This window comes from Staurois parvus, unplaced genomic scaffold, assembly GCF_062004578.1.
Source record: "Staurois parvus isolate SC_StPar_1 unplaced genomic scaffold, SC_StPar_1.0 ptg000031l, whole genome shotgun sequence".
Classification (NCBI taxonomy): Eukaryota; Metazoa; Chordata; class Amphibia; order Anura; family Ranidae; genus Staurois; species Staurois parvus.
In genome coordinates this window covers 15,428,096-15,453,466 of record NW_028317827.1, presented here as the reverse complement: position 1 = coordinate 15,453,466, position 25,371 = coordinate 15,428,096, and the positions used below count along the sequence as shown (strand labels likewise).

The following is a 25,371-nucleotide window of genomic DNA, read 5'->3' as shown; positions in this document are numbered from 1 at the left end:
TAGAAAATTTTTTATTTTTTATGGTGGTGGAAGGTGGCAATATTTATTACTTTTCTGTTTATTATTTTGTGAATTAATAAGGGTTTTTTTATACTATTTAAATTTTGAGGTGTAATTAATTTTGGTTCATTTAAGCCCCAGAAGCTCAGTTACATGATCCTTTTTTGGCAGATTGTTTTTCTTTTCTGTGGTTCTAATTATGTGTTCTTTAAAATAATATTCCACCATTCACTGTAAAATAAATAAATAAAATATAATTTACCTATATAGTAACCATGGCATTTTAACTTATTTTGGTATTTTGAATGTTATTTTTCCCCTCTCTCATTTGGGTATGTGGTATATTATGGTGTACTTTAATATAAATAATACAAATATTTTCTAGCCCCACAGTATTGCATAAATTGTGCACACCTCTGAAATATGATACATGATAAATGTAGTGACAGCCCAGTTGGTTGCAAAGGAGCAGCATAATTCATGGAGTGTCTTTAGGAGGGGTGTTATAGAAAACAGAATTATAAATAGGGTTTAAAGTGACTGGTCGGTATGTTCTCTTCTTTAACTCTGTTGAAGGTTTGCTTTGAAGCCAGTGAGACATTCCTTTTTATTCATGGTATAAAATATCTCATTATTGTTCTCTCTGTGGAAACCAAATGCAAGCTACCTGCGGAGTGCTAACTTTATTGCTTTTTGATTTAGGATATATAATTTTCATTTGGGAATAAGATGCTAAGTTTAGCAGTGCTGATTAAATTCTAACATTTCCACATTAGGTAATATTAAATATGGGGGCTTCTTTACCACAGAGCTGACTTTACAGATGCGCATGGTTAGCATGGCTGTTGTTTAAATGGGTGCTTTAATACTGGATTCCAGGCATATACAGTATAAAAGCATCATCATACAATTATGTATGAAATATTCATTAAATGCATTTTTAATACAACTAATTTAAGTACCGGAATCCTGTCTTTTTATTAGCCTTTTCCATGCTGGGAGAGGATGGGTCACTCTGTGCAAGTCAAGGTTTTATTGCTTGCACAGTGCTGTCAGTCTAACAATGTGAACATATTTAAAAGAGGGGAGAACACATGTATGGCTTTAATAGTGTATTTCTGCTTCTTAATTGTCCAATTAGCTGGGAGATGGTGGTACCTTGACTAAGTTGTATTGCCTAATTGTGATGGAAAATAAAGAGATCACTGACCTCATGTGCTATATGGGGGGTGCACAGTGACTGGATGAAAAGAATAAGAAATATTAGGGCAGGAAGAAGTGGTTTGATTATATGAAATTCAACATATTAATGTTATTCATACATATTTATAGGTTTGTCTGGGAGTTCAGCAACAGCGGCTCCATGAACACAACAGCCATAGTCCTCCTAGGGTTTTGTGGTGGCCACCTGTACTATTGGACTATAATGTACAGTGTCATAGACATGTGAAATAATATCTATGTACAGGGACTTTTAGGATAACTATGTGTCATCAGTCCTCTGTACATCAATTATTTAAAGAGAACCTGTCAAGTTCCAAATAACAGCAGGAGCACAATCACCCAGTGTACTATGCACTCAAGGAAAGAAAGTATTTATCGGTGCCCCTACACACCTGTTATAGGCTTTATATACTTTGTATGCAATTTTTAAAGGCAAGTATCCAACTTCTCTATGTATGAGACAGCACTTTGATATAGAGGTTAGCTTTCTTGTCTTCCAGTGTGTGAACCCTGAGAATAATATCTTTCAAGAACAGCAGCTGAATGAATGTTATTTGGTGTTGCTGTGTTTGCTTGGGTTGGCATGATCTGGTTTTCCCTCAAAACCCAAAGACATCATGCTTTTTTTTGTGCTATGCAAATCTCTTCTATGTGTGCCTTAATTAAAAAGCTAGTTATAAATTGGGGTGGTCACCATTTTTGTTTAGCTTGCTGGCTTTAACGTGGGGACACATTGAAACCCTTCAGCTGCCATTGTGCTTTTCTGGGCTTCTGGTGTGTCCCTGTGCCTTTTAAGGTGGAATAGGCTGCCTCCAGGCGTATCTGCACTTAAAGTGATATTAAAGGCAATTAAAAAAAAACATGTCATACTTACCTGCTCTGTAGTTTTTGGTTTTGGTGGTTTTGCACAGAGCAGCCCCAATCCTCCTTTTCTCAGGTCCCTCGCTGGTGCTCCTGGTCCCTCCCTCCTGCCAAGTGCCCCCAGAGCAAGCAGCTTGCTATGGGGGCCCCCGAGCAGGATCACTCACGAGTCACTGCTCTGTGTCTCTATTGACACACACAACTTCAGCTTGGCCCTGCCCTGCCCCCTCTCTATCCTCATTGGCTCACTGGCTGTGATTGACATCTGCAGGAGCCAATGACTCCCACTGCTGTCTCAGTCAATGAGGAGGGAGAGTCCCTGGAGAGCCAAGGCTCCTGTTCACATCACTGGATAGCGATGGAGATCACTTAAGTATTGGGGTGGCTGAGGGGGATGCTGCACACGGAAGGTTTTTGACCTCTATGCAATTAGGATTACACTCTACAGAGAGCCTTGATGAGGCAGTGCAGCTTTTACATAAATTTGCAAATACTGTGCAACTAAAACTGTTTTAATATAAATTGTTAGACAGTGTAACTTGTTTTTTTTTCTTGCTGGCTAGTGTGCTGGGAAAAGTTTTTTGTACATACTGCTAGTTCTAATGTATGGGTTCTCTGGAGGTATGGATGGATATAAAATGTTCTATTACTCTGTAGAGTGCTGCAAAGTATGTTGGCACTATATTAATAAGTAAAAACAATTATTTATGTGTGATTTATTTTAAACTCTCTTCCAAGGTGGGCACAAAGAGCCATACCTTTTTTTTTTAATAAATGCACAGCATTGGAGGCACTGTCTACTCTTGTTGTAAGTTAAAATGTGACAGGTCCTCTTTAGTCTTTTGAAATACACTTTCTAGATTGTATTCTCCTCTGTAACATTTTCAAACTTATTTTTTATTTGGAATACTGGTGATAGATTTTCTAGGTTCTCTATCAATGCCTCTGAACATCCGTTGTTAGGATGTAATACTATGTCTTACAGCTCTGCTTCACTGTCTTTCACTCCCATACATCTTCAAACCTGAGCTGAAAGTACTTTGCAGAGATGGCTCTCTACCTGTTACACAAGGCTCATTTATAGTGAGGCTTGGCAAAACACATGCATTAGACTCCTGAACAGCGAGAGACCGTGTTGACAAGCCATGCAGAACAATTGCTTCTGTCATTTCTTTCTTCTGATACGTATTACACTGATGTGATATTTCAGCTTCACTTTTCTCTGAATCCAGAATCTTATTTGTAAGATGATCCAAGACAAATGATTCTTCAGACGAGAGAGGATTATTATATGGTGAACTTAAGTCACCTCTCCCATACTGCTGGATTGTCATAGAAAAATTATTGGAAAGATGGCCACCTTCACCCCAAACAACATGAAGCCCAGAGATTCCAAACTGATTGTTTGATTTAAAAGATTTTTGTCCATTCCTCTGGTTGAATTTGGTTGCAGTGTTTTCATAATATTCGGTATACATAACAACATTTATATTGCAGTTGTTGTTATTATTACTGTTTGGATTGGAATAATTTTCAGCTTCATTTCCATTAATTTTTGTAACTTTCAACTCACTGTCCAGATCTTTGTCTTCAAAACTTTCTGCATTCATTCTAGAACTCACTCTTTTGGTTAACTCGTTTTTAAGTTGTTGAACCCCATCTGTGCCAATCGGTGAGACCTTGATTTCTCTTTCCAGTCTAAGACCTTCCTTATTATCCAACATTTCATTACAAATATCTGGTTTTTCACTTTCTGATTTGCCTTGTTCCCCTCCCTCTGGGGGAGGCCTTACCACGTCCACATGCTTCATGTCTTCTTCGGGTGGCCATTTAGGTTTGTTCACAATAACTTTCTCAACAGTGGAATTCTGCCTAGAATTGCCTGATGATGGAGGCCACATTATGCTCAGCTTGCCAATTGCACCTGATGTCTTAAGGGCTGCATCATCCAAATTGTCATGCACTTCATCTGCAGGCAAGCTTTGTGGATTACTTGCCATATTGGACTCTTTCATTAATGTTTTACTTTTTTCCTGTCTTTCGTGTCGAGGTGCTGCAGTTGTAGTTTGAGTTTTTGGATTCCATAGCTCTTTGTGTGGTTTGTATCCAAAGCCCTCGTCGTAATTTCCTTTTGACTTGAAGAGTTGTTTAAAGTGGGGTTTGCAGTATATGTTTCCACGGAGAGAAGCATAATTTCCTAAACTGTGAAGAAAAAAATAATAAATTGAACAAAAATTTTGAAAAGGAATGTATCAGAATGTTCACAATTGTGATAAGAACACACAAACGCACACCCAAAATGAACTCCCACCTATCTCTTCTGCTATTTAGCAGCATTTTTTATAACTACTGATGTGCACAGTTTTCAACGGCCAAGAGCTGTGCTCCTGCAGAGAAGTCAATGGCTTGGCTACTAATTATCTTTTTGGCTGTGCCACTGTACCTGTGAACAGTTTTTAGTTTTATCCCTTGCAATAGATTGCTAATTGTGTAACCAATAGCAATCTATAGGAACAATAATGCACTTTCTGATTGCAATGTTATATCACTCAAGATGAAAAACTGCATATGTGGCTGCGCCCTAAAGATTGTAATCCAAAGCTGAAGGTATTTGAGATGCCTGTGTGTACTAAGCCATGTTAAGAAATAACGTTTTTCTGCAACAAGCTCAAAGGAGTACTTTGTGCAATTTGTGAGTGACCTCTTTTGACATAAATGTGTATATGTGGTAAAGCCAAAACTTTTCTTTGTAATTGTAGAGTATGAAAGGGTTAAAATTCCTGTCAGTTATTATTTGCTGTCTGTGTCCCATTGGGGAGATTTCTTTGAATTTCCTCTTCTGGTGATGGAACAGGAAGTGAGAAAAAAATCTCTCCAAAGTAAAGAGCAATCCCCGCCTCCAGTTATCCCCATTGGAAGATTTACTGACCTCTTGTTATGGTGGCAACTGTACAATTTGCACTCCCCATCACATTCTCTCTTAGTTGCAATGGTCACCAGGACTAACAGAGAGTACAGATTTCTGGGCACACAAACAGGGAAAAGACTCCAAAGCATGTACAGTGGGGCAAAAAAGTATTTAGTCAGCCACCAATTGTGCAAGTTCTCCCACTTAAAAACATGAGAGAGGCCTGTAATTGGTATTAGAGATGAGCGAATCGAAGTATCCGAAGTGGAATTCGAGTCGAATATCGGAAAAATTTTGATTCGTGCCGAATCCGAAAAATAGCCTAATTCGGACGCGCGAATCGAAATTTTTCAGAAAATGGCGGCTGACATGTGCGGCGACGGAGCGGGGATGTCTGGGAAGGCGCGCAGACAAGGCGCGCTGACCCATAATGCATTCCTCAACTACATGTGATCGCATCAGCCAATCAGCAGCCAGCCAGCCAGCACTGTGTAATGGTCGAGCTATAAATAGCGGCCATTTTGGAATTCTTCATTTGCCTGCAGTCATTGAACAGAGGCAGACCGCTCTGTACTAGGGACAGGGACAGAGTTAGGGCCACAGAAACGATAATTGGGGACAGAGAAAAGTTACTTAGGGACAGAGAACCATTACTCAGGGAAACAGACTTGTTAATGAGGGCCACAGAATCGTTATTTAGGGACAAAGAAACGCTAGTTAGGGCCACAGAATTCATACTCAGGGACAGACAGAATTGTTACTCAGTGCCAGAGAATTGTTACTTAGGGCCACAGAAACGTTATTAGGGCCACAGAATTTTTACTCAGGGACAGACAGAATTGTTACTGAGTGCCAGAGAATTGTTACTCAGGGACAGACAGAATTGTTACTGAGTGCCAGAGAATTGTTACTTAGGGCCACAGAAACTTTAATTAGGGCCACAGAATTTTTACTCAGGGACAGACAGAATTGTTACTGAGTGCCAGAGAATTGTTACTCAGGGACAGACAGAATTGTTACTGAGTGCCAGAGAATTGTTACTTAGGGCCACAGAAACTTTACTTAGGGCCACAGAATTTTTACTCAGGGACAGACAGAATTGTTACTGAGTGCCAGAGAATTGTTACTCAGGGACAGACAGAATTGTTACTGAGTGCCAGAGAATTGTTACTCAGGGCCCCAGAAACTTTACTTAGGGCCACAGAATTTTTACTCAGGGACAGACAGAATTGTTACTGAGTGCCAGAGAATTGTTACTCAGGGACAGACAGAATTGTTACTGAGTGCCAGAGAATTGTTACTTAGGGCCACAGAAACTTTACTTAGGGCCACAGAATTGTTACTCGCACAGACACAGAATTGTTACTCGCACAGACACAGAATTGTTACTGAAGGCCACAGAACTGTTACTTAGGACCACAGAATTGTTACTCGCACAGACACAGAATTGTTACTCGCACAGACACAGAACTGTTACTGAGGGCCACAGAACTGTTACTTAGGGCCACAGAATTGTTACTCGCACAGACACAGAATTGTTACTCAGGGCCACAGAACTGTTACTTAGGGACAAAGAAACGCTAGTTAGGGCCACAGAATTCATACTCAGGGACAGACAGAATTGTTACGGAGTGCCAGAGAATTGTTACTCAGGGCCACAGAAACTTTACTTAGGGCCACAGAATTTTTACTCAGGGACAGACAGAATTGTTACTGAGTGCCAGAGAATTGTTACTCAGGGACAGACAGAATTGTTACGGAGTGCCAGAGAATTGTTACTCAGGGCCACAGAAACTTTACTTAGGGCCACAGAATTTTTACTCAGGGACAGACAGAATTGTTACTGAGTGCCAGAGAATTGTTACTCAGGGACAGACAGAATTGTTACTGAGTGCCAGAGAATTGTTACTCAGGGACAGACAGAATTGTTACGGAGTGCCAGAGAATTGTTACTCAGGGACAGACAGAATTGTTACTGAGTGCCAGAGAATTGTTACTTAGGGCCACAGAAACTTTAATTAGGGCCACAGAATTTTTACTCAGGGACAGACAGAATTGTTACTGAGTGCCAGAGAATTGTTACTCAGGGACAGACAGAATTGTTACGGAGTGCCAGAGAATTGTTACTCAGGGCCACAGAAACTTTACTTAGGGCCACAGAATTTTTACTCAGGGACAGACAGAATTGTTACTGAGTGCCAGAGAATTGTTACTCAGGGACAGACAGAATTGTTACTGAGTGCCAGAGAATTGTTACTTAGGGCCACAGAAACTTTAATTAGGGCCACAGAATTTTTACTCAGGGACAGACAGAATTGTTACTGAGTGCCAGAGAATTGTTACTCAGGGACAGACAGAATTGTTACGGAGTGCCAGAGAATTGTTACTTAGGGCCACAGAAACTTTACTTAGGGCCACAGAATTTTTACTCAGGGACAGACAGAATTGTTACTGAGTGCCAGAGAATTGTTACTGAGGAACAGACAGAATTGTTACTGAGTGCCAGAGAATTGTTACTCAGGGCCCCAGAAACTTTACTTAGGGCCACAGAATTTTTACTCAGGGACAGACAGAATTGTTACTGAGTGCCAGAGAATTGTTACTCAGGGACAGACAGAATTGTTACTGAGTGCCAGAGAATTGTTACTTAGGGCCACAGAAACTTTACTTAGGGCCACAGAATTGTTACTCGCACAGACACAGAATTGTTACTGAAGGCCACAGAACTGTTACTTAGGGCCACAGAATTGTTACTCGCACAGACACAGAATTGTTACTCGCACAGACACAGAACTGTTACTGAGGGCCACAGAACTGTTACTTAGGGCCACAGAATTGTTACTCGCACAGACACAGAATTGTTACTCAGGGCCACAGAACTGTTACTTAGGGACAAAGAAACGCTAGTTAGGGCCACAGAATTCATACTCAGGGACAGACAGAATTGTTACGGAGTGCCAGAGAATTGTTACTCAGGGACAGACAGAATTGTTACTGAGTGCCAGAGAATTGTTACTCAGGGACAGACAGAATTGTTACGGAGTGCCAGAGAATTGTTACTCAGGGACAGACAGAATTGTTACTGAGTGCCAGAGAATTGTTACTTAGGGCCACAGAAACTTTAATTAGGGCCACAGAATTTTTACTCAGGGACAGACAGAATTGTTACTGAGTGCCAGAGAATTGTTACTCAGGGACAGACAGAATTGTTACGGAGTGCCAGAGAATTGTTACTCAGGGCCACAGAAACTTTACTTAGGGCCACAGAATTTTTACTCAGGGACAGACAGAATTGTTACTGAGTGCCAGAGAATTGTTACTCAGGGACAGACAGAATTGTTACTGAGTGCCAGAGAATTGTTACTCAGGGACAGACAGAATTGTTACGGAGTGCCAGAGAATTGTTACTCAGGGCCACAGAAACTTTACTTAGGGCCACAGAATTTTTACTCAGGGACAGACAGAATTGTTACTGAGTGCCAGAGAATTGTTACTCAGGGCCACAGAAACTTTACTTAGGGCCACAGAATTTTTACTCAGGGACAGACAGAATTGTTACTGAGTGCCAGAGAATTGTTACTCAGGGACAGACAGAATTGTTACTGAGTGCCAGAGAATTGTTACTCAGGGACAGACAGAATTGTTACGGAGTGCCAGAGAATTTTTACTCAGGGACAGACAGAATTGTTACTGAGTGCCAGAGAATTGTTACTTAGGGCCACAGAAACTTTAATTAGGGCCACAGAATTTTTACTCAGGGACAGACAGAATTGTTACTGAGTGCCAGAGAATTGTTACTCAGGGACAGACAGAATTGTTACGGAGTGCCAGAGAATTGTTACTCAGGGCCACAGAAACTTTACTTAGGGCCACAGAATTTTTACTCAGGGACAGACAGAATTGTTACTGAGTGCCAGAGAATTGTTACTCAGGGACAGACAGAATTGTTACTGAGTGCCAGAGAATTGTTACTCAGGGACAGACAGAATTGTTACGGAGTGCCAGAGAATTGTTACTCAGGGCCACAGAAACTTTACTTAGGGCCACAGAATTTTTACTCAGGGACAGACAGAATTGTTACTGAGTGCCAGAGAATTGTTACTCAGGGCCACAGAAACTTTACTTAGGGCCACAGAATTTTTACTCAGGGACAGACAGAATTGTTACTGAGTGCCAGAGAATTGTTACTCAGGGACAGACAGAATTGTTACTGAGTGCCAGAGAATTGTTACTCAGGGACAGACAGAATTGTTACGGAGTGCCAGAGAATTTTTACTCAGGGACAGACAGAATTGTTACTGAGTGCCAGAGAATTGTTACTTAGGGCCACAGAAACTTTAATTAGGGCCACAGAATTTTTACTCAGGGACAGACAGAATTGTTACTGAGTGCCAGAGAATTGTTACTCAGGGACAGACAGAATTGTTACGGAGTGCCAGAGAATTGTTACTCAGGGCCACAGAAACTTTACTTAGGGCCACAGAATTTTTACTCAGGGACAGACAGAATTGTTACTGAGTGCCAGAGAATTGTTACTCAGGGACAGACAGAATTGTTACTGAGTGCCAGAGAATTGTTACTCAGGGCCACAGAAACTTTACTTAGGGCCACAGAATTTTTACTCAGGGACAGACAGAATTGTTACTGAGTGCCAGAGAATTGTTACTCAGGGACAGACAGAATTGTTACTGAGTGCCAGAGAATTGTTATTCAGGGACAGACAGAATTGTTACGGAGTGCCAGAGAATTGTTACTCAGGGCCACAGAAACTTTACTTAGGGCCACAGAATTTTTACTCAGGGACAGACAGAATTGTTACTGAGTGCCAGAGAATTGTTACTCAGGGACAGACAGAATTGTTACGGAGTGCCAGAGAATTGTTACTCAGGGCCACAGAAACTTTACTTAGGGCCACAGAATTTTTACTCAGGGACAGACAGAATTGTTACTGAGTGCCAGAGAATTGTTACTCAGGGACAGACAGAATTGTTACTGAGTGCCAGAGAATTGTTACTCAGGGCCACAGAAACTTTACTTAGGGCCACAGAATTTTTACTCAGGGACAGACAGAATTGTTACTGAGTGCCAGAGAATTGTTACTCAGGGACACATAATCGTTGAATTAAAGAGTATGTCAGACAACATGCAGAGGAGTGGCAGAGGAGGCAATTTTTTAGGAGCGAGCAGACGTGGCAGCAGAGGAAGGGGTCGAGGCAGCACTATTCGCAGCCAGAGGCCAGTGCTCCCGGTGTCATCCAGCGGTCGTGTCTCCACCGACAACCCTGCCGTCATTGATTGGTTGGCTCGGTCGTCTTCCTCTTCCCAGGTCACCTCTGACACCTACAGCCAACGGTCGGTGGGTACGTCAGACACAACCGTTAGTTGGCATGGCCCGGGAGCAAGCCCACTGAAATCACATGTCCTCTACCTGCCCCTGTCCTTTGCTGTTCCCTCACCAAGCGAAGTATCGCATGCTGTGGGCTCAGCCCCACTGTACAGTGAGGAAGAGCTAACAGAGGGCGGTCAGGAACGGGGGGAGACATCGGCCTTTTCAGCAGCCAGGCGAAGAAGTACTGGCGAGGAGAGTGGCTCTGTAGCCGGTCTAGAGACAGGTCTGTCTCCTGACCCAGACGCAGCCGAGGGGGCTAGTAGTGAGGCGGAGACCGTACCTGATGATGAGGAGGTTGATCGCACTTGGCTGCCTCGTCGTCCTCAGGCAATTTCTTCCGCATCATCAGGAGAAGAGGGTGCCAGCTTGGCAGCGAGCGAAACAGTCGGTGGGTTGCCCAGGAGGCAGCAGGGTCGCATCAGTGTCAGTGGAGCCAAACGGCCACGGAGTAGAGCACCAGCTCCACTGCAGCCTACCACCACGGCCAGTAGTGGTGCCGGTGCGCACGGAGGAAGTAGCAGTCAGCCAGTGAGGAGTAGCGGGGGCAAAGTTTCCTACTCGGTGGTGTGGCAATTTTTCGTCATTCCGCCCGAGGAAGTAAACGTAGCCGTATGTCGACTATGTGGCCAAAAATGCAAGCGTGGCCAGGGGGCCCATGTTGGGACTACAGCGTTGCGTCAGCATATGCAGCGTCACCATTCGTTGGCCTGGGAAAACCGTGATAAAGATACGGCGGTTCTGCCTGCCCCAGCCCCCGCTCCATCACCCGCTCCGTTACTTGCTCCGTCACCCGACGTCGTCAATCACCCTCTATCAGCCAGTCAAGGCTCCAACACCTCTGCTGAGGGGAGTTGTCGCTCGTTGGCATCTTCCGCTCGTTCAGATGCTCCTTCTCCTGCTACTCCTCTTCTCGGATTCCGTCAACAGTCTTTCTTGGAATCCGTTTCCAAGAGACAACAGTTTGCGAGCACGCACCCGACGGTGCAAAAGCTGAACGTCCTCCTGTCCAAGTTGCTGGTGCTGCAGTCCCTCCCTTTCCAACTGGTGGACTCAGCACCTTTCCGAGAAATGATGGCTTGTGCCGCGCCGCGGTGGAGAGTGCCAAGCCGTCATTTCTTTGCCCAAAAGGCAGTGCCAGCCCTGCATTCACATGTAGAAGAGATGGTGGGCCAGTCTTTGAGCATGTTGGTCTCTGCCAAAGTGCACGGCAGCGCCGACGTGTGGAGCTGTAACTACGGTCAGGGACAGTACATGTCATTTACGGCCCACTGGGTGAACGTGGTGCCGGCACAGCCGCACCAGCAACTTGGACAGGTCACGACGCTTTTGCCTCCACGTTTGCACGTCCTTGGTCCAGCAAACATGTCCGCCTCTACCACCTCTTTTTCCGCCGTGTCCTCAGCCGCCACCCCCGTGCCAAGTCCCATTACCCGACCGGCATATCACATGTGCAGGGCGCAACGGTGTCACGCTGTGCTGCACCTGGTATGCCTTGGCGAACATAGTCACACAGGGGAGGAACTGCTGAGTGTAATGAACAGAGAAATCGACAGATGGCTGTCTCCGCGCAAACTTAAAATCGGAACCATGTTGACCGACAACGGAAAGAACATGGTGTCTGCTCTGCGTCAAGGAAGGTTGTGCCATGCGCCATGCATGGCTCACGTGTTCAATCTGGTTGTCAAGCGGTTCCTAAAATCCACCATCCCACTGCAAGACATCCTTAAAATGTCACGTAAACTGTGCATGCATTTCAGCCATTCCTACACCGCAAAGAACACCCTCATTGAGCTGCAGCGGCAGAACGGAATTCCACAGCATCGCCTGATCTGCGACGTTGCAACAAGGTGGAATTCAACCCTACACATGTTAGACCGCCTTTACGAGCAGCGAAAGGCCATCACCGATTTCCTTATGTTACAAGCGGATAAAGGTACTCCCCTGTGTAACTTAGATGTCAGCCATTGGCAGCTCATGCGTGACACCTGCCGCTTGCTCAGGCCCTTTGAGGAGGCCACGCTATTCGTGAGTCGGCAGGACTATGGGATGAACGACGTCATTCCTCTGTTGCACGTCCTGGAACAAATGCTGTTAACAATGGCTGGTCAGGGTGCGGTAGACGTGGCGCACAGATCTCAACGCCACATGACCCCTGTGGGGGCAGGACAGGAAGAAGAGGAGGAGGTAGAGGAGGACATTTGTGCTCAGGAATTATTGAGTGAAATGGGTGGTTTTTCCACTCAGCGGACAGGAGTGGAGGAGCAGGAGCATCTGGTAGAGGAGGAGGAGGAGGAGACAGAGGACCCAGACGCACCGTGGCAGTATGCTGTGGAGATGGAGGCAGGGAGTCCCTCGCATTCCTTGGCACAAATGGCCCATAGCATGCTCGGTTGCTTGCGTAGCGACAGCCGAATAATAACCATCAGACAGAGGGATGACTTTTGGCTGTCCACCTTGTTGGACCCTCGCTACCGGTCCAAAATGGTGGCCTTTTTCACACCTGCTGAGAGGGAGGCCAAAATTACGTACTATAAAAACCACCTATGTAGTCAGTTGGTCTCTGCCTTTGTGCGCCAACGTCCATCCTCAGACACTGTGGGCCCTGTGCGCTCGCGTTCCGCTGGCATGGCAGCAGGGCGAGGGGTGGGGTGGTTGGAGCAGTGGCAGCTCCACCAGCAGCGGCTGCCTCAGTCTGCAGTCGATGATGAGTAGCTTTCTTCACCAGCGCAGTGAGGAAACTACTAACCAGCCGCAGCAGCAGCAGCAGCATCAGTTGGACCTGGAGCAGGAGCTCAAACAACAGGCTTGGGCCTACTTGGACAGCACCCTGCCAACCGAGGTAGACAATCCCCTTGACTACTGGGCAACGAAACTTGACCTTTGGCCCCAACTAGCTGAATTTGCCCTTGAAAGGCTGTCATGCCCGGCCAGTAGCGTGGCATCGGAGCGCGTGTTTAGTGCGGCAGGAGGTATTGTAACTCCGCGGAGGACACGACTGTCCACCCAAAGTGTGGAGAGACTCACGTTTGTGAAAATGAATCAGGCGTGGATTAGTCTGGATTTCAAACCACCAGTTCCTGACACAACTGACTAAATCCGCCATGAATCATGCCTCAAACATGTGCCACTTTCAGGTCTCCTCACACACTGCTGACATAGGGTGCTGGCAGATTACGGACCTCCCATAGCTGCTGCTGCTGCCAAGTCCAGAGTCTCTCATGGGTCCCTGTACGGCCTCCCATTGCTGCTGTCTCCATCGCCACACTCTGCCATGTGCCACTTTCAGGTCTCCTCACACACTGCTGTTGTGTTGAATTTTTTGACATAGGGTGCTGGCAGATTACGGACCTCCCATAGCTGCTGCCAGGCCCCTAATCTGCCATGGGCCCCTATATACCGCCTCCTCATGCTGCTGCCAAGTCCAGAGTCTCTCATGGGTCCCTGTACAGCCTCCCATTGCTGCTGTCTCCATCGCCACACTCTGCCATGTGCCACTTTCAGGTCTCCTCACACACTGCTGTTGTGTTGAATTTTTTGACATAGGGTGCTGCCAGATTACGGGCCTCCTATAGCTGCTGCCAGGCCCCTAATCTGCCATGGGCCCCTATATACCGCCTCCTCATGCTGCTGCCAAGTCCAGAGTCTCTCATGGGTCCCTGTACGGCCTCCCATTGCTGCTGTCTCCATCGCCACACTCTGCCATGTGCCACTTTCAGGTCTCCTCACACACTGCTGTTGTGTTGAATTTTTTGACATAGGGTGCTGCCAGATTACGGGCCCCCTATAGCTGCTGCCAGGCCCCTAATCTGCCATGGGCCCCTATATACCGCCTCCTCATGCTGCTGCCAGTTCCAGAGTCTCTCATGGGTCCCTGTACGGCCTCCCATTGCTGCTGTCTCCATCGCCACACTCTGCCATGTGCCACTTTCAGGTCTCCTCACACTGCTGGTGTGTTGAATTTTTTGACATAGGGTGCTGGCAGATTACGGGCCTCCCATAGCTGCTGCCAGGCCCCTAATCTGCCATGGGCCCCTATATACCGCCTCCTCATGCTGCTGCCAAGTCCAGAGTCTCTCATGGGTCCTTGTACGGCCTCCCATTGCTGCTGTCTCCATCGCCACACTCTGCCATGTGCCACTTTCAGGTCTCCTCACACACTGCTGTTGTGTTGAATTTTTTGACATAGGGTGCTGGCAGATTACGGGCCTCCTATAGCTGCTGCCAGGCCCCTAATCTGCCATGGGCCCCTATATACCGCCTCCTCATGCTGCTGCCAAGTCCAGAGTCTCTCATGGGTCCCTGTACGGCCTCCCATTGCTGCTGTCTCCATCGCCACACTCTGCCATGTGCCACTTTCAGGTCTCCTCACACACTGCTGTTGTGTTGAATTTTTTGACATAGGGTGCTGGCAGATTACGGGCCTCCTATAGCTGCTGCCAGGCCCCTAATCTGCCATGGGCCCCTATATACCGCCTCCTCATGCTGCTGCCAAGTCCAGAGTCTCTCATGGGTCCCTGTACAGCCTCCCATTGCTGCTGTCTCCATCGCCACACTCTGCCATGTGCCACATTCAGGTCTCTTCACACTGCTTGTGTTTTCAATTTTTTGACATAGGGTGCTGGCAGATTACGGGCCTCCCATAGCTGCTGCCAGGCCCCTAATCTGCCATGGGCCCCTATATACCGCCTCTTCATGCTGCTGCCAAGTCCAGAGTCTCTCATGGGTCCCTGTACGGCCTCCCATTGCTGCTGTCTCCATCGCCACACTCTGCCATGTGCCACTTTCAGGTCTCCTCACACACTGCTGTTGTGTTGAATTTTTTGACATAGGGTGCTGCCAGATTACGGGCCTCCTATAGCTGCTGCCAGGCCCCTAATCTGCCATGGGCCCCTATATACCGCCTCCTCATGCTGCTGCCAAGTCCAGAGTCTCTCATGGGTCCCTGTACAGCCTCCCATTGCTGCTGTCTCCATCGCCACACTCTGCCATGTGCCACATTCAGGTCTCTTCACACTGCTTGTGTTTTCAATTTTTTGACATAGGGTGCTGGCAGATTACGGGACTCCCATAGCTGCTGCCAGGCCCCTAATCTGCCATGGGCCCCTATATACCGCCTCCTCATGCTGCTGCCAAGTCCAGAGTCTCTCATGGGTCCCTGTACGGCCTCCCATTGCTGCTGTCTCCATCGCCACACTCTGCCATGTGCCACTTTCAGGTCTCCTCACACACTGCTGTTGTGTTGAATTTTTTGACATAGGGTGCTGCCAGATTACGGGCCCCCTATAGCTGCTGCCAGGCCCCTAATCTGCCATGGGCCCCTATATACCGCCTCCTCATGCTGCTGCCAGTTCCAGAGTCTCTCATGGGTCCCTGTACGGCCTCCCATTGCTGCTGTCTCCATCGCCACACTCTGCCATGTGCCACTTTCAGGTCTCCTCACACTGCTGGTGTGTTGAATTTTTTGACATAGGGTGCTGGCAGATTACGGGCTTCCCATAGCTGCTGCCAGGCCCCTAATCTGCCATGGGCCCCTATATACCGCCTCCTCATGCTGCTGCCAAGTCCAGAGTCTCTCATGGGTCCTTGTACGGCCTCCCATTGCTGCTGTCTCCATCGCCACACTCTGCCATGTGCCACTTTCAGGTCTCCTCACACACTGCTGTTGTGTTGAATTTTTTGACATAGGGTGCTGGCAGATTACGGGCCTCCTATAGCTGCTGCCAGGCCCCTAATCTGCCATGGGCCCCTATATACCGCATCCTCATGCTGCTGCCAAGTCCAGAGTCTCTCATGGGTCCCTGTACGGCCTCCCATTGCTGCTGTCTCCATCGCCACACTCTGCCATGTGCCACTTTCAGGTCTCCTCACACACTGCTGTTGTGTTGAATTTTTTGACATAGGGTGCTGGCAGATTACGGGCCTCCTATAGCTGCTGCCAGGCCCCTAATCTGCCATGGGCCCCTATATACCGCCTCCTCATGCTGCTGCCAAGTCCAGAGTCTCTCATGGGTCCCTGTACAGCCTCCCATTGCTGCTGTCTCCATCGCCACACTCTGCCATGTGCCACATTCAGGTCTCTTCACACTGCTTGTGTTTTCAATTTTTTGACATAGGGTGCTGGCAGATTACGGGCCTCCCATAGCTGCTGCCAGGCCCCTAATCTGCCATGGGCCCCTATATACCGCCTCCTCATGCTGCTGCCAAGTCCAGAGTCTCTCATGGGTCCCTGTACGGCCTCCCATTGCTGCTGTCTCCATCGCCACACTCTGCCATGTGCCACTTTCAGGTCTCCTCACACACTGCTGTTGTGTTGAATTTTTTGACATAGGGTGCTGGCAGATTACGGGCCTCCCATAGCTGCTGCCAGGCCCCTAATCTGCCATGGGCCCCTATATACCGCCTCCTCATGCTGCTGCCAAGTCCAGAGTCTCTCATGGGTCCCTGTACGGCCTCCCATTGCTGCTGTCTCCATCGCCACACTCTGCCATGTGCCACTTTCAGGTCTCCTCACACACTGCTGTTGTGTTGAATTTTTTGACATAGGGTGCTGGCAGATTACGGGCCTCCCATAGCTGCTGCCAGGCCCCTAATCTGCCATGGGCCCCTATATACCGCCTCCTCATGCTGCTACCAAGTCCAGAGTCTCTCATGGGTCCCTGTACGGCCTCCCATTGCTGCTGTTTCCATCGCCACACTCTGCCATGTGCCACATTCAGGTCTCTTCACACTGCTGGTGTGTTGAATTTTTTGACATAAGGTGCTGGCAGATTACGGGCCTCCCATAGCTGCTGCCAGGCCCCTAATCTGCCATGGGCCCCTATATACTGCCTCCTCATGCTGCTGCCAAGTCCAGAGTCTCTCATGGGTCCCTGTACGGCCTCCCATTGCTGCTGCCAGGAGGCAGCAGGGTCGCAGCAGTGTCAGTGGAGGCAAACGGCCACGGAGTAGAGCACCAGCTCCACTGCAGCCTACCACCACGGCCAGTAGTGGTGCCGGTGTGCACGGAGGAAGTAGCAGTCAGCCAGTGAGGAGTAGCGGAGGCAAAGTTTCCTACTCTGCGGTGTGGCAATTTTTCATCAAGCCGCCCGAGGAAGTAAACGTAGCCGTATGTCGACTATGTGGCCAGAAAGTCAAGCGTGGCCAGGGGGCCCATGTTGGGACTACAGCGTTGCGTCAGCATATGCAGCGTCGCCATTCGGTGGCCTGGGAAAACCGTGATAAAGATACGGCGGTTCTGCCTGCCCCAGCCCAGGGTTCCATTTTGTCATAGGGTGCTGGCAGATTACAGGCCTCCCATAGGTGCTGCCAGGCCCCAAATCTGCCATGGGCCCCCGTACCGCCTGGTCACGCTGCTGCTGGGCCCACAGTGTGACCTGGGTCCCTGTACCGCCTCCCATTGCTCCCACTCTGCCATGTGCCACTTTCAGGTCTCCTCACACTCCTGCTGGTTTCCATTTTGTCATAGGTTGCTGTATGGCCTCCCATTGCTGCTGCCTCCACCGCCACACTGTGGCTCCAAACACTGGTTTTGGCCCCGTGACTGGCCAAATGAGTGAAGTGTGCGGTGATTCTAAGATCGACGGCACTCATCTGCATGTCATACTGACTGACAGTATTATTTCTCTTCCCCAGCAGACTCCAAGGGCATTTAAATTAAAGGTACAGTGTTCTGCACTAATATTAAGTCTCTCTGAAGCCTAGAAACACCCTTTTTTAAGTTAAATTCACAGCGAATTTATTCGACTCGAATCGAATATTGTCCACGAATTCGCCGAATCAGTCGAATCGAATTTTTCATTTCTTCGCTCATCTCTAATTGGTATCATAGGTAGACCTCAACTATGAGAGACAAAATGAGAAAACAAATCCAGACAATCACATTGGCTGATTTGGAAAGAATTTATTTGCAAATTATGGTGGAAAATAAGTATTTGGTCACCTACAAACAAGCAAGATTTCTGGCTCTCACAGACCTGTACCTTCTTCTTTAAGAGGCTCCTCTGTCCTGCACTCATTACCTGTATCAATGGCACCTGTTTGAACTTGTTATCAGTATAAAAGACACCTGTCCACAACCTCAAACAGTCACACTCCAAACTCCACTATGATGAAGACCAAAGAGCTGTCGAAAGGACACCAGAAACAAAATTGTAGACCTGCACCAGGCTGGGAAGACTTTTGGAGGGAGTTGAAAGTCTGTGTTGCCCAGATACAGCCCCAAAACATCACTGCTCTAGAGGAGATCTGCATGGAGGAATGGGCCAACATACCAGCAGCAGTGTGTGCCAACCTTGTGAAGACTTACAGGAAACGTTTGACCTCTGTCATTGCCAACAAAGGATATATAACAAAGTGTTGAGATGAACTTTTGATATTGACCAAATACTTATTTTCCACCATAATTTGCAAATAAATTCTTTCCAAATCAGCCAATGTGATTGTCTGGATTTTTTTCTCATTTTGTCTTTCATTGTTGAGGTCTACCTATGATGCCAATTACATGCCTCTCTCATCTTTTTAAGTGGGAGAACTTGCACAATTGGTGGCTGACTAAATACTTTTTTGCCCCACTGTACATACACCGCAAGTGCCAAACCCACAGCAAAACAGTCCAATGGCTTTACTGTGTATAAAATGATCAAATAGCACACCCAATGCATTCTGGGGGCCAAACACACTTCCCAATTCATCAGGGCTACAAAACAAATGCAAACGTAAAAATTAGAAATATAAAAATCAAGGGATATACATATAACCAATTGAATATAACATCTGAATCCAGTGAATAGAAGATTCAGAAATAATAGTATCCTATAAACAAGAATGAAAATCAGAACGCTTCATTGGCAAACAGTAAAATGACTAAAATGGTCAAGGATATCTTAATAAAACAGGACAATACTACTATTGCATAAGTGAAATAATATTTGTTAAGGAGGTCAGATAATAATCCTACAAGAATAACTACGTCTAGAACATAATGCAAATGTGCTCTTTGTTACTATATTGTATAAAGATGCTTGAGACCACAAGTATGTTATAGTATAATCCTCGTAATTGTATATCAAATAATGGATTTCTATAAACTGCAATAGGTAAATGCATACTTTTGACTGTGCTTATGTAGACAAGGAGATACCAGATTGATGTGTATCAAATTTCCATTGTCATTGAAACAAAAACGTTTATCAGTGAGAAAAAGGAGTAGAATTGAAGAGGTTAAAATGATTTATGTTGGTTAAAAAGAAAGCCTCTGAGTGGATAGGGTGAAAATAATTACGTAAGGTTTTGTTCTTGTTCTTGGCTGAGCCTTTTCGTACTGTTCCTTTTTCCTTCAGTCTATTACTTATGTCAGTATCAGTATCAATGCCCTTTCACTTATTCATTAATATTTTTACATTTCTCTCCTTCACCTCACTGTAGCTCCTCCCCCTCCTCTCATTCCTTCCTCCCTAGCCTGGATGCACTGGACCTCCTCCCCTCTTAAATTCTGAGGGGATATACTAACTAGTAACTTATTTTCTGCAACTGCACTAGCATGGCCTGTCGCTTAGGGCTTGTTCACATGGGTGGCCAGGGAAGCGGTAAAAGCAGGCAGATGAGCTTACGTTTTACAGCCCTCCCCCCAACCTAGGAGATGTAGCCACTCAGGGCTGCACACATTAAATGGCATGTTGCATTCAATGGGTGGTAACACTGCCCAATGAGACCCATTCATGTGTATTGCACACTGCAGTGGCATGGGGCTGTGTGGCATTTTTTGGGTTAACCCTTTCATTGCCAGAGCCATTTTTGCGTGTTTTCTTTTTTGTTTACATGTTTAAAATAAATAATTTTATCCTGAAGATTACATAACACAGTAGCAATTGTACGTACAAATATGGATGTGAACATCCATTTTGCCAAAGATCCTCCATCTTGTGTCATTTTTCACTCCAAATCAGCTCCCCCCTCCCTTTCTGTTGAATGACATGTGGTCCGTGTGTGCGGAGTTCAGGAGTGCACAGGGCACAGCTGGATACCCTTGATGGTTGTAAACCCAATTAGTTGATGCCAGGGTGTCTGTCCCACTCTTGCTCTGAAGCTGATCGTAAAGCTATAAACCCGTCCGTCACTGGACTTCAAAAGCATTCCGGGATAGCAGTAAAACCTATATCTCATTTGGAGACCAATTTTTTATACACTTTCATAATTTCTCGGAGGAAATACATACAATAAAACAAGACATATATTCAAAGAGGTCATTGTAATACAAGTCACCTGATACCTTACACCCCTAGATTACATCTACCTGAGAGCAGAAAGCGATATCTCCTTAACCGTCACAGCCAGATATGTCATATGTGATGTCTGGACTTTCAGAATATCATTCTGCATATTATCCTGCCAGTGGATAGGATGCTACATGTACCTATGGAAGGTTATTGACCATGAAATAAACTGGGAGGGATTTGGTCATAGCCTGAGTTTCCCGCCACTACACCCTTCCCCAAATGAGGCGATTGATTCTCTGCTTTAAGGAGACACTATGCTGGGTTCCTAGAAAAAGGCTGTTATGCCTGAGAGAGAGAAATGAAGAGATCTACTTTTTAACATCAAGAATCAACTTTTGGAGAAAAGGCACCCTTTTGTTCGGACACTTGAGCGCTGCTAAAACCAGGATTTCTGCAAGTATTCTACCTCTAAACTTCTTTCTTTCTTCTCCCTGTTGTGTTATTGCTCTCTGTATATATATATATATATATATATATATATATATATATATATATACTGTATATAGGCTACATCTTTTTCTGTAAATATTTTATTTGCACCACTTTGACCTTTTTAGTAATAAATCCTATTATCTGAAAAGTGTTGAAATGTTTCTAAAGCTCTTTAATGCAAACTAAGAATCCCTGTCTCTGAAGAGTGCTACTGTGTGTTTTTAAACTTCTGCATACATCTGCCTGTGGTGACAGTTTGTGTACAGATGCTTATTCAAACATCATAGTGTTACTGCTAAGATTGGCGAGTTTCCTCCTACTCTGTACAAAAAAGGTGGTGGTGTCAATGTGAAGGGTTAATTGCGTAATTAACCTGACCCAGTAACGATTGCTCTCAGGCTGTGGTACATAGGTTGTTTTCCAGTGAGTTGGAAAATCTTTGTGCGGGGTGCAGCTGAGCGTGGCATTGTTACGCACGTGACAGCACGGTTTTAGATTGGCTAGTCCTTCAGTCACAAGTTGGTGAGAAGCGCATGGAAAATATGGTACCACTCAAAGCACCCTACATATCATCCTGCCAGCTCCCTCTCTGTTCCAGTTGCTAGTCCCTCGGGAAGCACATCCTGCTCAGTCCATCTACAGCAATACAAAGCCCTGGGTTGACTTCTGTGTATATCAACCCCATTGCAAAGTGAAAGAACAAGCTTCAGCTACAGTCCCTGGCCATTGGCCACACCCCACTGAGGCATTTCACACAGACTTTGCTTAGTCATGGATCTACGATTAAGCCCAATCTGGGTGAAATGCATTAGCAGGCATGGCCAATGGGCAGGGACTGTAACTTAAGCTTGTATGGTTGATACACACAGAGTGCAATTTGGGGCTTTGTATTACTGTGAATGAAAAATCAGGTCTCTTTCCTGCCAGAATCTAGTGTGGCAGAGCTGTGTAAATGTCAGAAAATGGATGGACAGAGATACAAATCCTTTGACAGGTGAAACAAATACATTATAGGTACATGTCTCATCTCTTTATTTAGTTGTTTGCCTGAAGTTCAACTTTGATTATTTTCTGCTTTTTCATTGAGACCACTCACCTTAATTTACTCCCACAATGGTTACAGCGGAAGCAGTTTTTATGAAAGATCTGCTTGTCTGCCACCAGGCATTCCATTGGGTAAACCTTCTTTTGACAGACGATGCACGTTTCCTTTTCCTGTGGAAGCGTTTTCTAGGGAGAGTACAGCAACATATTAATTCATATTCTAGTCTTGTTCTGATCAAAGCTTAAAGAGTAACTCCACTTTCTGGAAAAAAATATAGCACATAAAAAATATAGCATATACAATTGCTACACAAACCATGTTGTTATTTAATGTAATAACATTAAAATTTCCTTTCCTTTTCAATCTGCAGTCAATGTAAATATCTGTAAAGTTCAATAAATGCAACATGACAACCTGGAGGTGTTCTGTACACCACTTGTTTACAGAACACGCCCAGAACTGTCAGTTCCTGCTTGTGCGATTTATTTACTGATTTTTCCTGAAATCTGCGCTAAAATACAAGTCAAATTTTAGACCCCCCTGGCAACAGAAATTTCAGTTTTGGTGAGCTATTTCCCAAAAGTTAAATACTTCAAAAGGGATGCAGAACCTGCAGCGTTTCTCATTTAAACACTGAGAGCGAACCAGCTGATTATAAAAAATGTGTCCCTCGTTTTGAGAATCAGTATCCAATGGGCATTTTGAAACAATTTCTTCACAGGAGATTTTTTTTCTCAACCAAAAGTGGAGTTACACTTAAAGCCCATAGTTTGAACTCTAAAAATAGACATTTTTTCTTACCACATAAAACATACATTTCACTGTCTTGTAGAACCTTGAATCTGCAGAAGCTATATGTATGTGTTTGTATTATGTTAAACATGCATTAAACACAATCAAAACAATTAGATTAGACCTATCTACCAGAGATGTATGTGGACCAGCATTGTGAGCCACTATTCCTGAATATAAAAAAAGGGATGAGGGAGCCTGATTTTGTAGATTGAGACCACTTTTCCCTTTAGAGGATTTCATCTTCAAATTGTTGCCCATGCAGAAGTTCAAAAGAGGTGCAGAGGTTACATATCCCCAACATCATCTCCCATACCCCATTGAACTCCTGTTTTGTCCTTTCATACTAGGTCATGCCCCCAAACTTCACACTAAAAACCACCCATCTTCATTTTTTTGCATCATTGCTAAGCAGGCAGGTGGAGACATCAACAGTGATGCCTTTCAGGGACTAGAGATAGACCCTGCTGGATTGAAACAACTAGCTCAAAGTAATTTGAGTGAATTTTAACACACTACAACTTTCTAAGATTATAAAGAGGAACATAAGTTAGCTCAAAGTATGTCCACAGTTACTGCATGTAGACTGTGAAGTATGCAAAAATGGTTGAACCCACAAGTACTATTTTTTACAACAACTTTTCATTTATGGCTTTTCAAAGTCACAAATGCAATAATTTCAAGTTTGGATCAAAGATGTATTGTAGTGTAACACTTTTTGCAGCTAAAAATTCCATATTGCCCTTCAATCTCCCTCTTTTAGATTTTTTTGTGGCACTAGGCAGGGGTGTCCATTGTCTCCCCTGCTTTTTTGCTATTACTATAGAACCTTTGGCTTACCTTATTCAGGCTTCAACAGTTTAGGTGTCCTTTTATGACACAGAGAATAGCTGTGATTCGGAGGATCGCAGCTATTCTCTGGTCATTCACAGTTTATAACACTCAGGAGAACATGTTCATCCCTTCACTGGAGATCTGTGTTCTCCCTCCAGATTCTCCAGCCCAGAGGAACAAAATAATTTGGTTCTAAAAGAGAGACAGTCCCTTCAAATAAGGGACAGTTGGAAGCTATGCTTGTTAAACTTCAACAACTTGCAAAGCTTCCTAAGTGCCGTTAGCAGTTCAGTGTTGCTTTGCCATGATCCTAATTGCAGAACTTAATTAATTTTGCTTTATGCAATCCTCTCTGTCATTGGCAACAAGCTATAAGACCTTTGGGAAGGTCTGTTTGCTTCTGTAAAGGCCTCAATACACGTAGCAAGACTGTCAAATCAAATAATTTCAGTGCGTTTACTCAGTAACCAGTTCATTGATGGGACACGAAAGATCATTTCAAAATGCTCCTGGGACTATATGGTCGTTCAAAAACTCATTCGGTAGAAAATAATATTTTCATCTGTTCCCTGTCATATAAATAGCAGTAATTGAGCATGGGGTATTGGACTGAGCAGTGCATGGGCAAGATGAGAAAATAACATGCCAATGGAAAGTTTGGATTCTTCATTAAATACCGCATATAGCCAGCTTATTGTTATCTTAATTTTACCTTAAACCAGAACACATTAGAAATCCATTCACTTGAAAAAGCTACATTGGCTGTCTAAAATGAGTATACTTAGAAACTTAACCATAACTGCACCTTTAAAGTTATTATATCCTATCATTACAAATATGAAGTTTTTTAGGTAATGTATTTCTTTTTATGATTTAACCAACATCTGCTGCTCTACTGTCTATCACAGGAAAGTATGTATGACAGAATCTAGATTATGCTAATGCACATTTTATGCAGCAAGGCATCTTTCAAAAACTTCACTAAGAATTTAAGTTCATTAAAACAAGGTCAGACAATGTTGTTTGAGAATATATATGTAGCAGTTACAATAACATCATAAAATAATGTAGCCTCATTTTGCAGCTGCTCTTCAGGCAGTGTAATGATGCTACAGTCTGTGCTGCATTTGACTGGATAATTATATGGCATTGATTTTTATTTAGTGAGGCTGTGGAGTTTCATAGGATATGCTAAATTATAGCAGTTCTTATCGGTGACCAAGGGGTTAGGGAGGGACACACATTTTGAGTGAAGTAGACTGAGACTTTGCACACAGAGGTCACATATGACCACTGAAAGGTTTAATTAGATCTGTGGTCTACAGCTCATAAGGTGCTCATATATTTGGCGCATATGTGTTTTTTGGTCATTAATGTTCTTCCATGTAATCATTTTGAGATTTAACACTCAATCTGATTCATATTGGAATAAATAATAATAAGACATTTCAGTAAACTCTTCCAGTGGCAGGTTTTGTTGTATATATGCAGATATAAACTGTTTTCCTGGGTCACCTATTTTACTGGATCTCTTTGTTCCAATATTGTAAAAGAATGTTTGCAAGTTTTGATATCCTAAGCTTTCCCAAGCTAAGGATAGGAGACATCACTA

General features: G+C 44.9%; 1 protein-coding gene across 1 annotated transcript in view; it reads right to left on the bottom strand.

Annotated features, from left to right (window-relative positions):
- Positions 1-4,149: 4,149 nt before the first annotated feature.
- XIRP2 (xin actin binding repeat containing 2) overlaps positions 4,150-25,371 on the bottom strand; it is a 181,161-nt gene continuing 159,939 nt past the window's right edge. The window contains exons 8-9 of the mRNA XM_089660274.1: positions 22,185-22,318; positions 4,150-4,287 (exon numbers count right to left, since the gene is read on the bottom strand). Coding sequence (XP_089516400.1) covers positions 22,224-22,318 — 95 coding nt within the window. The 3' untranslated portion in view covers positions 4,150-4,287; positions 22,185-22,223. The remainder of the gene's footprint in view (positions 4,288-22,184; positions 22,319-25,371) is intronic.